This window comes from Serinus canaria, chromosome 6 (genome assembly GCF_022539315.1).
Source record: "Serinus canaria isolate serCan28SL12 chromosome 6, serCan2020, whole genome shotgun sequence".
Classification (NCBI taxonomy): Eukaryota; Metazoa; Chordata; class Aves; order Passeriformes; family Fringillidae; genus Serinus; species Serinus canaria.
In genome coordinates, this window is record NC_066320.1 from 5,326,554 (window position 1) to 5,345,631 (window position 19,078).

Consider the following 19,078-nt stretch of genomic DNA (forward strand, 5'->3'; position numbering starts at 1 on the left):
AGTTCTATAAATCAGTATTTAAATGAAAAGATGCAAGCACACCCCAGTTCCCTTACTTACCATCCTTTACTGTTTCCTTGGTCAAGCTCCTTCCATAGTGCTGGTTTTGAGTCTCATAGCTGTCTGAAGACACGTGGTACACCTGAAAGAGGCAAGAAGGGGGCTTCCTATGTATTGTGAAGAACCAGTATTTCTGCAGAGCAAGAGACACCTCACAGACAGGCCACAAAACATTTAGCCCTCTCAGTTTTTAAGTTTCTTGCAGGGCCCAGCAAAAAAAAAAGTGCTCTCCAAAAGTCTCCCTCCAGCCCTTGGGCTCCAAGCTACAGCTTTCCTGTGCTAGAGACATGCTAGTGGTGGTGGCAAAAAGCAATGTGCCCTTTACAAGGAACTCTTTTATAAGGTCTTGCAAATCACAGCTGAGACCTGAAACTATCAGACTCCTATCTGTGTTATGTTAAATCAGTAAGACAACAAAGCAAAAATTTCAATGCAATTATTCTGAGCTCTTAAAATTATAAAACTATTTAGCACAAAAGCAAAACAGTAACAACTACTGTATGTGATCACCAAGGCCCAGCTCCCTAAGCCACATCTGCAAATGTCAGCACAAATGAGACTGCACTAAATAAATGGCAGCAGGCAGGCAAAAGCTGGTTCCAGCATCAACAGCAGTACTTCAGCTCTCATCTGAAAGGGAGGCAGCTCACATGGGTACAGTTTTGTCCATATCAGGAATTGTACAAGCTTAAGAACTCAATTCAGAACTGCCTCACATATAGACATATTTTCTCTCACGCTGAAATATTTCCATAGCAGAATTGAGCAAGGCAGCAAGGCCCAAGTATAATTTGTTTATGAGAGTACAGACAATCTTTATTTGCAGAAATAATGGTGTTACCAAGCAGGCAGTTGTCTCTGGCAGGAACTTGGTGCTTGGCACTTGCTCAGACCACCCATCCCTGTGGCATCCACTCCATGCACAGCCCTGCCCTCCCTTCACTGCTGTAAACAGAGAGGATCCCACTGAACGAGTCAGGGCACACTGCTGAGGTGCCTGCTCCTCATCCCTCCTCTGGGGCCTTATTCTTGCTGAAGCCAACCAGTAAAGTCCACAACAGTGAAACAGCAGCAATAAAAATAAATATTACAGAGCATTAAATAAAAAAATGGAATCCCCTGTAATGAAAATTCTGTTTTCATTACAGCCCACCACCCCAAAATGTCTTTCCCCCATTCAAACAACGATAAAGTTGATTACACAGATCCCCACCTCCTGTTTTGCAAAGCAGCTGGGAAGAACACTCTCAAATAGCTTTTTTTTTTTTTAACAAAAAGATTGGTTTTAAGTCTCCAAACATGAACTGAAGGGGCAGTAAACAGTTCTCATTATTCTAAAAAAATAAAGAGCTGTAAGTCTAAATGTTTGAATTCAGTAACAGACACACTTCACATTGTTTTGATACTTGGAGAAACTGAGGCCTCCGTGTCTAGGAAATTAGAAGGCCATAGCAGAGATGAGTTATTCTAAAACTGCATCTGTGATTTTGGGTTCAGAAGAACAATAATTTTTCTCCACTTAGTTTTTGCTGGTTTTTTTTCCAAAGCACATGAAAGAAGTACCAGCATACAACACAGAAACTCAAAGATTACTTATGTAAACACTTCAGGTACCAAAGTAACCTTCAAAAACATACCAAAAGTTTCAAAACTTTTTACAGAGCTACAAGTCAAAGGCAGGTTAATAAAGAGTAATATTGCTTAGAAAGAGTCAAGAGTCTGAAGACTACATCGAAGCTGACACTAGCTGTGCCTTCATTTTAATGATACTAAGTGTTCTCATGTAGTTGGACAAGGGGCAGCTTTCTGCAGACATCAGCACTGCAGCAGTACCTGACCAAATCATCTTGTTTACCAGAACCTTCCTTATCTCTTCCTGTAGGATCTGCAGTTTTTCTGACATGGGCACTAACTCAAACATGCTGATTAGAATCTGCAAGCTCATTTTGTTTTCCAAAGAAATGCTGGAGCAGCACATCAGACCCTGAGCTTCTGCACTGGGCTTTCCAAGAAGCCACCCCACCTCTTCTCATAATCTGAACAAAACCATTCCCCCAAGGCCTTTTATATAGCTTACGAACACCAAGGCAGAAGTGCATGCTGCATTAACAGCACATTTTTAACTACACAAAGCACTCAGTGACAAAGCACCAAGTCCCAGAGCCACAGGATGAGTGCAATGCATGTGTTTAACTGCCTTGTGCACTCAGAAGGCCCTGGATCACCAAGAGGCTTGGCTGCAGCCAGTGGCACTAAAGGACAGCAGATCTGCATCACCACAAAAACCATCTCGGACCACCACCTTGAGACTTTGCACAATTCCAGGAAGAGACTAGCTGAACATTCCTGGAAAACCTCACTCCAATACAGATACATCACACCCCATTCTCAAAGCAAGGGAGCTAAAGCCAAGCTCAAACAGAAACCATCTCTCAGCAGCCCTTGCTCCACCCTCATCACGCCAAACACAGGGGTGGCTGTGCTAGAGGAGCAGGAGGCTAAAATCAACATCCTATTTGACACACCTCTTGCTCTACTGTGCTTTTGTTCACAAGGCCACCACCAATCATCTGCTATTAACCCTTCCCCAAATGACATTTTGCCTCTGAACCAAGCTTTTTCTGCATCCCTGTCGTTGCAGCTGTCTATACTAGCCCATTTCTGTCAGAACAACAAGTCAAGCCAGATCTGTAACCTTAATGACAGCCAAGAAATTATTAAACAGGGAAATCCCATTTCTTGTCCACCTGCCACAGCTTGTTATGTGTTTGCTCTGCATCCACTGGCAGGTCTCCTGCAGAGTGCAAGACAAAGAAAACTCCTTCTATGAGCTGCCACACACTGCCTTCAAGAAACCTCCTGCTTCATCAGTCATTTTTCTATATTCTTACTGTGCAAGATCAGAGCTGCTGGCAGTACCCAGCTGCCACCAAAGCTGGAGCCACAAGCTGAAAGTGGGGCTAAGCAGGTGGCACCCCAACAGCAGCATCCATCCCCCAGCTCTGCAGGGACCCTTCTGGTGCCAGGCCAAGACCCACAGCCACGCCTGGGCACCTTCTGCCTGTACCCCTCCACTTTCCCAATTTAAATACATGTTTCTTTCAAGCTCAAGTAACCCAGCTTTCTCTGCAGGCCCTTCATCCTGACATGGTGCAAGATTTAAAGAGTTTCAACAAGCCTCAATTTTTCTTTTCAAAAAGAAAGTAAAGCAAGAATTTGAAGGAAAAATAACAAAGGGAAAAGTTTTGTTAAAAAAACATTCTCTTATTTGGTATGTCTGCTTTATAGCAATGCTCTCACATTACCAGTGCTGCTGAGAGCACGGCCATTTATCCAAATCCCTTTATCTAAACATCTCATTCCCTAATTTTTACTTTTAACTTAATTTATTGTAGCTAGACCTAGACCACAGGTGATCAAAGTACACACATCCCTGCTTCCTGCTGCCTTGAAAATCCAGCACAAGAAGGATGCAACCCTGCTCCCTCATTTCCAAGACTATCCTTTGATATTACTCTGCCCATTTTGCTTCTTTGTTCCTCTGGACTATTTTGACTGAGTGCTTCATATGACTAATTGCACCCCCAATGCTCTGACAGTCAATATACAGTTTTAGTCAAGTCCTTACATAATTAAGTTGTAGAATGAAATTATGCTGAAATTTATCCAGTGAAAAAGCAGACTAATAATCTGCTACATAAAATAAACTACAACACTGCAATTAAATCATGAACCATCTTTAAAATAGCTTAATACAGTAATTTTAGACTCCCAGAACTTCCACAAAGCATCTCATTAGAATAAATTTCTTTTATGTAATAAAAGACCACCTGCTCCATCTTGGAAAATTTTTTATTTCAGGGCTTTTGGTTGGTTTCTTTGGCTTAGGGTCATATTTATTTATTTATTTAATCATTTCATGGATTTTTTGTTTTCTTTTCAGTTTTGTTTTGCTTTGTCTTCCTGTTTCCCTAAACATCAAAGATCGAATTAGACTTATAAATGTAAAAACCCCAGTTCTGCTAATTTTTCAGTCTAGAGGAATCTTAACAGTAGGTGCAAAATTTAATACTTTTATGACTTCCCTCCTAAATCTTACTACTAGCAGATCAGAGCTTGTGAAAATTACCACAATACTAGAAAGAGTTCATAAAAATCTCATAAAATAGAGTCAGTTACAGTCAATTTGAAAATATCCTGCAGAATCATGTGCTATTATAGATTAGAAAATTCACTAGTAAACCCAGCTTTGATTATTATACATTATTGCCTGCATGTTCATAGGCACAAACAATAGAAGTCAATGATAGATTATAATGTTAAAATTACATAATCACCAGTTTGTGCTTTAAAAAAGCATTTCAGAAATATTTTGGAGTAAGTGAGATTGCAATTGATGTCCTGGAAACAAAAGAGAATCTGCAGAATCTGGGAACTGTGGATTCCAAAGGACTGTGAATCTGAAATGAGAGCACAGCCCACATGCTGTGCTTGCACTCACCAGCATGCAGAATGCTCTGTATTTAACACTGCCTGTGCTGTGAAGAGATTTCTTACCTCTTTGCATGTCTGCTACTGAAACCATATTACAATCTGTATTTTTGCTATTGCAACACTACCCGAGACTTCCAGCTTCTATGCAAACTCTAACTACTTCCATAAGGAATCATGTCCATTCTGACAGAATCCCAGGATGATCTGGTTTCAAAGGGACCCAATTCCAACCCTCTGCCATGGGCAGGGACATGTTTGACTAAACCAGGCTGCTCCATGTCCTGTCCAACCTGGCCTTGGACACTTCTTTAAGAGCCAGGGGCAGCTGTTAAAGAAACTTCTCCACTAAGTACAGAATTGTGTTTTTAAACAATGCTATTAAAATAACTGTGCTTCCTAAATGTATTTTCATGCACTTATTCTATCTATTTTCAGTGTGTTAAGCTAAATACAGATCACATGTCAGAACTGTGTACATAAATTAATTCTGGGCTAGACAGGAGACTCCTATTTTTAAGGACACACCACACATATTTTATATATGAACAGATGTCTGCTTGTTTACCAATGCATAAGAAAAAGCTGTTTCAATAGCCTTTTGGGTAAAAATGCACTGTAAATAGATTTTGGGCTAAAACCCCCACCTATAGCACTTTTTTGCTTCTATCTCTTCATGACAACTCACACAACAGGTGCTTTAGAAAAAGCATAGCTACATTCTCTGTTTTTCCTGGCCCTCTCCTTCTTGGCCTTCTAAAAATTTACCCCATAAGCCCACCTCCCTGGGAAAAAAAAAACACTGAATGGAGAAATTAAACCCAAACCCCTGCACTTCTTTGTTACATCATTTTTTGTCCAGTGAACAACCTTCATCCAGCACGTGAGCTGCTCTGGGCAGTACATATCTGGGTAGGAGTGTTTTATAGTATGGCCAGAATGGCGCAAAAATAAAGCAAGCACAGAGAACACCCCATAACCAAGAGGCAGAAAACATGCCTTGTGAATTCAGACTGCCAAGTGCTGTGTGAGGGCAGGAGGAACCTTTGCAATTCCATTTGGAAAACAACTTCCAACATGTAATTGGGTGCCAAAGGCAAAAATCCAAATCTCATCTAGTTAAAACACTGGATGGAAAACTGCACTACTTGGGAGAATCATCATTATACATCCAGTCTGAATTAGGGGATTGAAAAAAATTCTGCAGCAGGACAAAGGCACAAATGAGTGACAATGTTAGAAACAATAGTCACAAGCATACCACAGAAGCAATCAATCATTCCTTTTGCACTGTCATGAAACATAGAACATGAAGCACATTGTTTTACAAATGAGATAAGAAAGGTTACTTAATGACATCAACCAAATTCAAAGCTATAATCTCTAACCTTCCTTTTCCATCCAAAGTGCTTGGCTGTTTTTTGACTTAACTCCCACATTCTTGCTCACAGGGTTATGTAATTACTACTCATGACCACCATAATTTATATAGCAGCTTATCTCAGGGCAGAGTTAAGGGCTGGGAGGCTGGGCAGCTCTGCACAAAACATTACAGAGATATTAGAATTATCTTGAACAATGGTGCAGGCTGGCTGCTGGTGCTATTGAACAGCAAAGGGGAAGCTTATCAAAGTCTCCAGCCATTTATGCTGCAGAGCTTGAGTGCAGAGCTTGAGGAGCCCTGGGTTTGTGTATGAGAAGGAAAACAAAAATCCCACATCAAAAAGAAAACTATTCCTGTACCTACCATTGCAGAGAAAACTACTTGTGAATTCCATCAGGAGCTCAGTGACATCAACACATTTCTCCTCCTGAGCCACAAATGTTCTGTACAGCTTTTCTTTACATTGAAGTTTTAAAGTAGCCAATACACACATATTGACTCTTAGTATTTCTACGAATACTAAGAGTTAGTAGGGATGTCTCCATGCCCAACTAACCTTCCCCTGACAGCTGTTCCTTGAGTGTGTAAATATCAAAAGAAGTTTCCTTCTGATGGAAAACCTTTTAAAAAGTAAAACATAAGCAGCTGTTCATGGCTATATGCATCACCTCTGAAAGCTTACTTACTCTTCCCTAAATAGAAAAAATATCTAAAATTATTTTTATTTAAAAGCTGAGTATAAAGATGAAAAATGTGGAGGATACAGCTCATTACTGAATTATTAGAAAGACTGGTTCAGTATGTAAGTCTCTGATATAAGCCTGAAAGAAAATAAACACACAAAATCTGCTTAATAATTTTAAGTATCTGTTGTGGTGGTGAAGAATTAATTGCAACTACATTCAGTTTTAAATACCCAGCCCCTCTCTTGTACACATATACAGTGCCCAGGTTGCAAATAGCTTGCCCTAACGGACACGGCCAAGTTAAACAATTGTTTTGAACTAGGGTAGTGCTTTGGAACTGACTGCACAGGAAGCTGATACCAGCACTACCAAGACATTCAGGTAATGCTGTATTTATGTGTAACTCCAGGGGATTGCTGTTTGCTAGGAAAACCAGCTGCTGTACCTGGTGTGGGACAAGAGGCCTGAGCATATTCTGAAAGTGGAGACAAAACAAGTCCTTACCCTCATTCCAAGAACCAAAAAGCCAATCTCTTCCATGAGTGGGTACTTGCTGACCTGCTGCTGTATCTTCTCTGCTGAAGCATAGGGATCATAACTTTTCTGACCTATTTTTACATCCATTATGCAGGGCTTATTAAACTTACGGGTCACATCTTCCAGTTTTAGATACGTATCTGTCAAAAAAACAAAACTTTTGTTAACAGTGGGTCATAGCAAAATAATTACATAGCTTCTGCTGAGCACCTGTGGAGGAATGTGAAGAGTTTAAGGCTTAATATCACATCAATTCAATGGTCAAATTTGTCTCTGAATGCAGGCTAAATCATGGTCACTGACACCCACAAATTTTATTGCTATAAAAATCTGAATGCTTTCTTGTTAAGAAAATTGTACACAATTAACATGCATTAACCTAGCATTCAAATTCAAATTATTGCCCAGATAAAATCCCTAAGTAGCTTTTATTAAGTCATTAACATATCACAAAGAGCATTACTAACCACACAAAAATGCAGGTTTTGCAGCTGTGTGGATAGTTTTGCAATTCAGTTGATCTCCTGTGTCATTTTAAAAATGAAGAGAACATTTCAGTCCTGGCCTTCAGGGGCTGAAGTGCAGCTCATTTCGCATCTTTTTATGCCACTCCCATCTGCACTTGTTTCTCATGGCCTCACACCTTTTGGAGAAAATGCTCTTGGAATCCTAGGCTGCCTTTCATCCATTTCTAACAGCATTTTGGGAGGGTGGCTGGACTAAGAAACCCCAAAAGTACTTGGAGTGCCTGAAGATTCAAAGGAGTATCTAAACCCTGATTAAAATGATCATTACCAGCATGACCACACACTCATTATCAGAGCACAAGGAAATGGAGTCAGTACCCACCCAGCTCTCAGACAACTCTGCCTGGGAGACAGCTGCACCCACCTCCAGCCCTTGTCAGGACATGGCATAACCAACACAGCCTCAACACTGGTCTCACTCTTCATATGTGCATTGTAAATCCACCTGTCACCAGGCACAAATGTCAAGTCTGGTTTTCTTTCCAGTACAGCCTACTCCATTAATGTACTTCTTTGGCTTTAATGCAGTTTGAACACAAAAAACATTGTATTATACCCCATTCCTGCAGTGTGATCTAAAATGGGGTTGTGAGAGAAAGCAAAACTAGTTCAAGTTTAAAAAGAGGCACAAAGTGCCTTGTTTGAAAGCTGTAGAGACAGGTAACAAACCAGTCCCAGTCAAGATAAAGGGAACAAGCAACATTTCATTTACACTTAATAAGTAGAAACACTTTCTTAAGTAAAAGAAATAGAAGGGACTTCTACTACTTTAAGTCACTACCACTGGACTGTACAGAGCTGTGATCCCAGAGCCTGCAGAGCAGTGATTGCCAAGGGAAAGGTCAGGCTTCCAATATCAAGACTGCAGCAAACCTACAAATATATCTTCAATCTACATTTAGGAACAAGATACACATACACCCTGCTAAGCTCCATCATCTGCAGCAACTTTGATTTCTATCAAGACTGCACAAAGCTCATTAATACTACAGATAAGAGCTGGCAGTGCAGTGTTTTGGTTGAACTGTCGCCACAGCTTTCTATGAAGAGGACTCATGATAGTGCACAGCCTTTTCAAGAAGCAAAACAAACAAAACCAAAAGTTTCTCTTCTTTAAACCTACTGCCAATGTCTGATTGATTGGGAGGGACCTTCCAAAATCCAGCCCCATGGTGCACAGTGCTTTTGAATCCCCAAAGCAAATGAGCCACGTGTTGAATTACTGCCTCTTGGTTAGACCACATATTTTCACATCTTAAGATCATATTGCAAATAGAAAAAAAATTATTTGCAACTGAGAGGGAATATTAAGTGAACTCCATGGCACATGAAATTGCGAGGGAAGGAAAAAGATAGCTCTTGTAGAGCTATTTGAGTTAGTGCCAAACAGGAAAGCATGAAGCTAAATCTGAGCTAAGAAACTGCTGGTACTGCCACAATCTTGCTTTCATTTTTTCCTGTAGATATTACACCATGTCTTTCGATACTGTCCTACTACTTCTTTGAAAAACAAGTCTATCAAGTGATAGCATAAGCAGAAGAAGACAGAGTTATTTTACAGGAGCACGGCATCTAGTTCGGTGCTCACGTATTCAAATAGATTCCATGGCATCCTTTTGTTCTGTGTGCTCCAGAAGCTCCATTTCCCCAGTGGGAATTAGAAAAGTCCCAGAAGAAAATCTAGTTTCTAATACAACAAGATCTATTTTCTCTTGAAGACACGATCTTCCAATTGTTCTACCAAAACCACCCTTTTCTTCCTGATTCCCAATGTTTTACAAACACAAATTTTAAGACACTAGATCTTTGTTTCATTTAAGCCAGTAACAGAGGATGACAAGCAGAACTCCCCACCATGACACCTGCTGAAGTAAGTGCTTTGGGTGATAAGGCACAGTGATGGGATCCAACCTCTGGAGAAACAGCAGCAGATTCCAGTCTGAATGCTTCCCCAGCCCAGAGTATCAATCTTTCCTTCTTCCACACCCACAAAATGCTTCTTCCTTTGATCACCTGGCTGCACATGACCATGGAACCAGACTACTCCTCCACCACGACCTCACCCAGAGCAAGAGCTCAGGGGCAATGTCCATCAGGCCCAGCTACTCAGGAGACCTCTGCTGTTCAAACACCTACACCCCATCTTCCCTGGGAGGAAGACTCCAAAGATCTAATCCAGCCACAAGAGTGCAAACTGGAACAGTTGCTAGAGGCAATGTCAGTGGGTTCTAAAACAAGTCCAAAAAAACCCTACAGAGCTCACAACTGCCAAAAATTAGTCTCCAGAAATGTTTTCCAGGAGGTTTGGATTAAGAGATAAAATTAGAACAGTACCATTTGGTGCAGTAGGTGGTGACCAGACACCGAAGTATTTTGGCAGATATTCCCGCAGCTCCAGAAGAATGCTGTCGCAACAGTCGGAGTCATAAACCTGAAATAAAATAGGGAGGCTTGGAGAGATCATTTTAAACATTCATTTTTGCTGGTAGGGGAGTGAACAAGTAGCTGCATGGTACTTGACAGCTGGCTGGGGCTAAACCATGACAACTTCCAATTGTCCCATAATGACACTTTCTTACAGTATTTGATTTAAGTCTAAGATATTTACCTTACATTAAAAAAACACACAAGATGAAGACGATAATTATCACAGTCCAACATAAATGAGCGGCATCCTTTCTTTCAAATTTTAAAGTGCAAATGATGCATCAACCCTAAGCACAATTTATAGCTTAACTTGAATAAAAATCTAAACTGTAATTGTTAACTTCAAAGCCTAGCTATTGAAAAAGGTGTTCTCACATTTGCATTCAAGACTGTGTAGGATTACTGCTATCGTATTATATATCCAAATCTTTTTAATTGATATCAGGTAAAGTATAGAAGCTCAGACTAGATAGCATTTTCTCATATTCCTCAAGACAATTCATGCTCTAGCTACATCACACAGACTATGCACAATTCAAATATATTTCTTTTCATTTGCTTTTAATGCTTTCAACATTTTTTTTCAACCTCTGTAGGAAAAACAGTAACAGTTTGGAAACAGCAGCTGGCTTACATTCCTGGAGGAACAACTCTGCAGTTAAAATGAAGCTTTGGATACTATCTGTTTTGGAATTGCATGACTGTTACCAGTTTGCAGCAGGCTAAGAGGGTTTCAAAACCATTCCCTTGCCCAGATTCCCCCCATCCCACACAGTGATGTAGTTGCAGTCATAGGGGATTGCCTACATCATGCTTCCACAAGCTTTGTAGACTGAAAGATCCATATCCACACCAGGTTACAATGACTGTCATTGCATTTAGGAGCCATCTCATCCCACTCCCCATAGAGATGCCCCAGTTGTGCTGCCATCAGAGTGGTGTCCTTCCCCTCAGCCCTACCATGGCCACACGGCAATAGCCATGGGTGCTGCACAGTGACCTGGCAGGCTCAGGGCTCTGCTGTCACTGCAGTGCAGCCAGAGCCTACTGCAAAGTTGGCAGCAAGGCAAAAAAAAATATCAGGTGTTAACAGCTCTGCAGATTTGGCTCAGTTCACTGTGTCAGGCCACATTTAACCACAGTGGGGGATACCTGGCAATAGCAGCTACAAAGGGGAGGTAATGCACAATACATACCCGCAGTGTTATGTTAATACAGCCAGGGAGAAAAAAATGGATCTGAAGTCCACAGGCTATTTTAGAGCATGAAGGCAAGCCTTGGCTACGCTCACCAGTGCCAGTAACTCGACACAGCACCACATGCAGCAGCAGTGTTAAACTCAGTTAATGGGAGTTTGTCCTAAATTTAGGCTTCACTGCAAATATCTCTAACTAGGTGAACTCAAATCACCAGTGTGCTTCTAACAGAGGGACTTCTCCACAGCTAAGGCAGGGCTCTCCTGGGCTGGCACCAGACACAGTTCTGACACCCTCACTGTTAGTGGGCAGTGATCAAGAACATGATACACCCATGCTGACTGTGTGCTAAGGTATTGAATTTGACCCATTCCTTTAACCAACTCATGGTATAGGCCCCATTTAAAAGAGACTAAGGCAAAGGGCTGAATCCTGAAAGCTCAAACTAGACAAATATGTGCACAGTGTATTGCAAAACTCTGGGGTACACCCAACACCACACCCTCTGCCACTACTGTTGCTATCTTAAGTACAGAGAAGTTGCTGGGTGTGTACCTTTTAAGTCACAGTGTCACATCACAGGGCACTGACCTCTCTTCACATGTCATGGTTTGACAAGCTGGCATGACCACTGAGGATGACACATAATTCCATGTCTAAGTCCAGTTTCCCTCCATTTTAGCATAAGCTGGTATGCTGGTAAAGTCTTGCTTGCCCCTGTGATCAGTGTATTTATGCAACATTTCCTCACTGAGCCTCAGGGGTTGCCAGCAGAGGACAGTGCTTTCTCCAGCAGACTGCAATGTACCTTGATCTTACTCATTTAAGGAAGAAAAGAAGCTAAGGGTGGAAGAGAGCTGAAGATTAGCAGCAGGCAGATGCTGAGGCACAGACTTGATCACTGCTCTCTTTGATAACAGTTCAGACAGCAGTTTCTGGGCCAGCACTCCAAGCACTGACTGGTGCCATTACTTCATGCTGTATACGAATAGTTCAAACCCAATTTTGTTTTACTGTGGTAGTTTATGATCATAGCACCTTACACCCAAGGCAGGACACTCCACTGCACTAAAGGAGCACTAATGCTCTTTTCCCAGATGAGTTTGAGATCTGAGAGGCAGAAATTACCATAACTTTACATGGGAGCAAGTGCATATATTTAGGTCAGGACCAAGAGGAGAGAGATGGAAACCAGAAGTGCAACAGACAACAAGGAGAAACACTGAATGCAACAGAAAAAATAGGCAAACACAGTAACTCATTTACTTAATTTATTAGCAAAAGATTCTGAGAAAGTGGAATGTCAGGGGACCACCTTGTCTCTTTTTAAGAGAGACAGGACCCTTGAATTACTTTTTAAAGTAAGTCAACATTAGGCCATTAAACTTTGCAACTTAACAAATAATTATGAGTATGTTCCTGTGTATTTCAAATAGCAGCATACAACAAAGGTACTCAGATAATTTATAATGGGATGTAATAGCTGAAAGTTGAGACCAAATGGGGGGAAGAGCTCCAGAAGCAGTATCTTCCAAGTAGTCTATTCCTCAGAACTCCCAATAACTCATTTTTCAGTATCACTACTTTGACACAACAGAACTAACTGCATTACTTCTGTCTCAAAAACTTACCTTGCTCTAAGAACCAATAAGAAACTCCCCTCATAACTTTGACACAACATTTACAAGGCAAGTATTTGACCTTAATATAAACCTCAGTCTTAGCCTGTCATGTATTGACATGTCAAACAAGAATAAACACTCAATTAATAAAGATCAGAGGAAGCCATTTGGTGAGGGCAAAGGAACAAAACCAGACATTTCAGGAATTATGCCCATTCCTATGCAGGACAGAACCACTTCTGTCATTAGAACTGGGCCTCATAAGCAGTACACATGTCATGGACATTTCTTCTCATTTCATACAACCTGGTAGCAAGCCACAGAACACCAAATATAAATGTAAATATGATAAAACCATCCCTAAAGCTACAGGAAATATACCTTGCACCTCATGCCCCACAAGGTATTGCTACCAGTACTGCTGGAAGATTCCTGAAAAATACAGGTTATTACTCACCTCAGGAAAACCTTAATAAATAAACCATGAGATTTTTACTTACATCAGCAATATTCCAATTTTACTTCAACAAACAGTGTTTTTTGTTTTTTTAATCTAACAGTGGAGGTCCATCTCTCCAGCCAACACTGACAAATACAAGCAATTTCTGTGTTAGCATATATAACATCTTTATCCAATAAATCAAGAAATGCAAAACAATTCTATGCCAGCTCAGCCTGGGGAGTTATCTGTTCTACATTTCACAGGCTACATTCTTCCAATAGCACAGACTGGAGACATAAAATGTCCCCAGAAAAGCAAGTAAATAGGATGCTGACATTTGGAGGGCTCACAGCATGACCATTACAAATTACAGCCACTAACTCATAGGATGAACATGCTCCAGATATGTTCTGTGGCAGCTCAGATAGTCTAACAGACACCATGAAGTCATAATTTCCAGTCATGCAGGACTTTTTAATTCTGAGGCTTATTTACCATCCCTGTTTTAATCCAAAGTACATTCTGGGGTTTCCTGTAGCAGAATAATCTGCTTTTAATGCAAAGAGGAGGTGCTTAGGACAATGGGAATGTTCTTTTCCTTATTTAAAACACAACATTCAGAGATTTTTCTAAAGAGTAGCTAATGACCTAAATGATAGAGGGAGGGTAAAACAAGTGTTTAAATCTCAACAGGAAACTAGTTCTAGCAGTACAGACCTGTCTTGAAATGTCCTGATGAAAAAATACCACTTTGACAGACAAGTCATCTATAGAGAACCTTCTAAAGTACATTCAAAAGTTAGTTTAAAAGAAGATGTGTTTTAAAGCTATGTGAGTAGGAAACTTGAAGTGTCAGAGTAGGCATATCAGTCTGAAGCATCACCTTTCTTTGTTGCCAGCTATCATAAACTGTCCCTAAAGGCAGCAGCACTACAGCCTACAGTGTTCCAGATTACACAGCCAGCTGCCAACATCAGGCAGAGAATTCACTGTCCACCGTGGGATTTGAGACTCTTTTTTGAGCAGTTAAATGCAGCTAAGTCATGCTTAAATTAGCAAACACAAGATTTACAGATGCTAGGGCAAACTTAATTCCCTCTTCCATTGGGTATGTATTATATCACAGACTTTAATTACCTGAGCACACACTGCATTTCCCTCCAGACTCTTACATCAGCCAGTTACACCAGGCAATGGCAAGGGTCAAAAAATTGAGGTTGAAACAGCAGCTGTGATTTTAGCAATTCATATCATCTTGGTTCTACAACTCAGACAGCCCTGAGTTTTTTCTGAAGTGGTACCATCATGGTTTGAGTTGTGTCCACAGAACCTGTTTCACAAAAATGACTGGCATTGAGCCAGTTCTGCTTATATTCAAAATCTCATACCACAAGAACTTCAGAACTTAAATATCTGTGAATGCTGTTACACTAAATGCTATTATAGCAAATTCCTTAATTTACTATCTAATATGCAGCCATATTAATGAAATTGCAATCACTTTCACTGAAAATACACAGGGAGCACTCCCTGCCAGCTCATGGTGAGTTTTTCAACAACCATCATCCCCAAGTCCTTCTCCAAGGGCTGCTCTCAATCCCTCCTCCTTCCAACCTGTTGGCTGTCAGGGACTGCACTTCTTTGTTGAGCTCCATGAGGTTCCATTGGCTTGAGGTTCCACTTCTCAAGCCTGTCAAGGGTCCCCAGGATGGCATCCCTTCCCCCTCAAGGAGTGACAACATTACAAGCCTGTCTGGGTTCTTTTTAAATCTGGAAACTAGAATTCTTTTTGGAGACTGAGTTTATTTTGTTTTTCTTTCATGTAGGCAACCTACACTTTCCTCAATCTCATTCTGTCAGTTCACCAACTATATCTTACTTTTAAATGAACTTATAATGAGAAAGTATTTTCTGTATAACATTAACGTGTACTAGTAAGTTGATCCATATTCTAAAACATTCATAATTAAAGTCTAAACAGTATTTGATCCAAGCTGAAAAAGCACCTGCATGACCCTCCAGCAGAGCAGGAGCACTTTGCTGGGTCTTAATTCAATTTAACATACTGTGCACTTTACAACTATGCATTTTCCCTTTATTTCCAACCAGACCTACTCTTGGTAAGGAATATTCCTCAAAATCAGGTTGCTAAGAGAACTGGATTTTTTTCCTGTTTATTTGCATAGACTACAGACTACTCAGTCTGTTCCCAACTCCGCCCAGTAGTTGCATAATTGCATCAAATTGCAATAATGGCCTTTTACTGTCTCCCTTTCTACAGGGTTTCCTAGATTTATTAAAGTGGGTTGTAGTTTATTCTGTGATACACAATCCTCAAAGAGCATGGGAAACAAGACATTCACCAGATCCTTCTAGGTTAACTTTCTACTGTGTGGTGTGTTTCTTCCAAACTGGTTTTTGCTGCAGAGTGCAAGAACCAAAAAAATCTGACATATTTTCCAATATGGCATTTAATAGTGAAGTACAAAAAAATTATTTACAGAGCAGTAGTAGGAACTCAGCAGATTCTTACAGCTTGATGTTATCCTTCATCTCTCTTAGACAACTTCTCATGTGAAAAAAGATCTGAATATCAGCTGCCAGTATTTCACAATTTTATCAAAAAACCATTTTGTTCTCATTAGTTAAGAATTACTATGTGTCCTTCCTTTTATTACCAATGCCCAGGCTCATGGTTAAGAGACAACTTCACATGCTGGTTTGCTCATTTCCCCAGCAAAAGAGGATCCCTTCTAGACAATTCCTCAGCAAAGGAGTGATGCTGAGGGCTGGAATGAACTGCATCAGAACATGCTCACTATCTTTGCCAACAGGTAACTTGTACACTTCAGTACCTGTATCTCAGTGTGGCAGATCCAGATGTACCAGAACGAGGCACAGCCAAAGATCCTTTTGAGCCACAGCTCCAAATGCAGCAGCAATGAAAGGCATGGGCAAGGCATTGCTTCTCCAAAATAAGATGTTAAGAAAAGCAGGCATCCTGTATTTTTGTCCATACAAGACTGAAAATCAAAACCTTAGCCAGAGACGTGACCACAGGATAAGGATATTTTAGTACATAACAGCAGCACAATGGCCATCATCCACTCCTTTTTCAGCCAAGGATTATCATCCAAATCAAGAGTACAAAAGCACTTCACTGAGCTTACAAAATAGGATAACTTATCCTGAAACAAGACGTACTTTGCCTCCCCAGCCCCTTTCCTTTCCTGTCAGTAGCAGAGAACAGTTTATGGAACACAGGCTGCCTTATCATGATTTATGCTATATAGGCTTAAAGGGAGCTGAGCCTTATGACTCAGTTCTTGCATTTCTGTGTAAATTCAGGCCAAAACCCATCTTTCAGACTGCTGGCTTCATTTTATGCCGTTGGGGGGAGGGGAGAAATCACCACAAGCCTTCTGCACTGCCTAAAGCTGTTGGAATACTAATTAAAAGGAGTAAGAAAAGAAGCAAGCATTGATCAGGAATGAAAAGACATAGCCCAGGAGCTGCAGCAGGTTATTGAGAACAAAATAAATAAAACAGTAAGGAAAAGATTACTGTTGATGGTTCAAATGGGCACAATTCCTGAAGATTTCTTCTCCGTAACCCCAGAAGCAGAAGGAACCGTGGCTTCAGAAATATTAACGTGGCTGGGTTTCACTAACACATTACCCCCTGGTGACAAAACCAAAGACTGACTGTTAAAAAAGTCAGCAAAAGTTGTACAAACAATATCCATCCTGCCTTGTATCAGGCTGTAAAATAAGCTAGTGAGTTTTGAGGGAAAGCAAAACAAACACAGGTCATTGCCCTATGGAAACTGCATTTCAATGCATCCAGGGGAAACTTCCTAACAATTGTGTAGGCAACCACAAAACCATTCCTTCCTAGCTTTCAAGTGCCTAACTCTCACCTATTCATTGTAAATCTCTTTTACATGTTGGAGCTATTTTTGTGTCTCTTATATCCTGGCTTTGTTTTTAGGACACATAACAAGAGTGAAAAACATTTTCTGCTATCTCCACTGGTAACAACTTCCTTGCATTCAGATTCAATGTCAGCAGGACTCAAACCCTGAACTGCTACAGCAGTTAACAGAGCCATCACTAACTGGGCAGGGTGGAAGATTTGTTAACCAGAAGAGCCAAGTGATAAGCTGATTATCTTTTCACAATGCTTCCTGCAGTTAATCATCTCCCTTGGTTCACAAGCATTGGCCAGAGGTAGGAGGTTACCAGAGCTGAGCTGGGACTGGGAGAACCCTGTCCACCTTTTCAATCCAGCTTCCCAAAATCACCCTTGTAGCTGGGACAGAACTCTGAGAATTTGGGTACGACTTGCATTAGAATAGCCTTGGAAACCTTATACCATTGCAGCAATGTCACTTGGAGTCATGGCATGGCAACAGACTAGAACCAGCTATGACAATTCTGATGTAAAGGAAACAGGGGAAAAGAAAAAGGAAAAGGTATCCACTGGAAGCTGCCCAAGTTGCAGGAGCTTTCCCAGGACAGTTTTTAGCAGGTAGCAGGAGGAGGGAAAGTGTACTACACATCCCCCAAGTGTCATACAGTCACCACAGGCAAACTGAAGGGCAATTCTAATAAAAGTTTACAGGAACATTTATTGATCTGTTAAGCATAAAATCCCAGTTTATTAGCTGCTCCACTAGCAAACTTTAAACTTCAGTAAGCCATGCTCAGAAAAGTTACACACAGTAACAGGTTTACAACAACACTGAATGAAAACCAAGATCAGAAGTCAAAGAGTAGCCATTTCCAAACAGTTCAGCAACCTTCTCTTGTTCTGCTCAACATTAAGAAACACTTCATCTCTTCATGCTTAACACACAGCTTGTAGGAAACCACAGTCACAAAGATAACAACTCTAAATTCTCTCTTCCTCAGTTTTCATAGAACCACAGAATGGTTGGGGTTGGAAGGGACCTTAAAGACCATCCTGTCCCACCTTCCACTATCCCAGGCTGCTCCAAGCCCTGTCCAACCTGGCCTTGAATACTTCCAGGGACAGGGCAGCCACAGCTTCTCTGGACAACCTGTGCCAGTGCCCCACCACCCTCACAGGGAAGGATTTCCTCCCAATATTCCATCTAACCCTTCCCTCTGGCAGTGGTAAGCCATTCCCCCTTGTCCTGTTCTTCAAGGCCCTGGGCCAAATTCCCTCTCCAGGCTCTCTTGGAGGAACTGGAAGAGGCTCTAAGCTCTCCCCAGAGCCTTTTCTTCTCCAGGCTTAACAACCCAAATTCTCCCAGCCTTTCCTCATAGGTGCAGAGGTGTTCCAGACCTCCCATCACCATAGAGGCCTCCTCTGGACTCAGAGCTCCATGTCCTTCCTCTGCTGGGGACCCCAGAGCTGGAGGCAGCTCTGCAGATGGGGTCTCACCTGAGCTGGGCAGCATCCCCTCCTTGCAGCCCAGTCTCTCTTTTAGTGCCCACAAAAGCAGCTGCCCTATTTAAGGCTTGACATTCCAGCATCCTCCCTCTCCTACAGGACAACAGTTTCTGCAATGCTGCATTCCTGACATGACAAATCAAGGAAAGCCCCGTGCTGGAGAGCTCTGCAATGCAAAGGCAGAGCTATACTAGCACAGAGTGCTCTGGAGCACAGCCTGCTGTGGCTGAGACAGGAGCTCCACACCCACTGGGTTACCTCACAGTGCCTGCACTAACTTTTTCAAAC

The 19,078-nt window shown here is 41.3% G+C and overlaps 1 protein-coding gene across 1 annotated transcript in view; it reads right to left on the minus strand.

Annotated features, from left to right (window-relative positions):
- Positions 1–19,078, minus strand: part of IPMK (inositol polyphosphate multikinase) — a 31,609-nt gene that overhangs the window by 3,890 nt on the left and 8,641 nt on the right. The window contains exons 3-5 of the mRNA XM_030241293.2: positions 10,020–10,116; positions 7,126–7,298; positions 61–142 (exon numbers count right to left, since the gene is read on the minus strand). Coding sequence (XP_030097153.1) covers positions 61–142; positions 7,126–7,298; positions 10,020–10,116 — 352 coding nt within the window. The remainder of the gene's footprint in view (positions 1–60; positions 143–7,125; positions 7,299–10,019; positions 10,117–19,078) is intronic.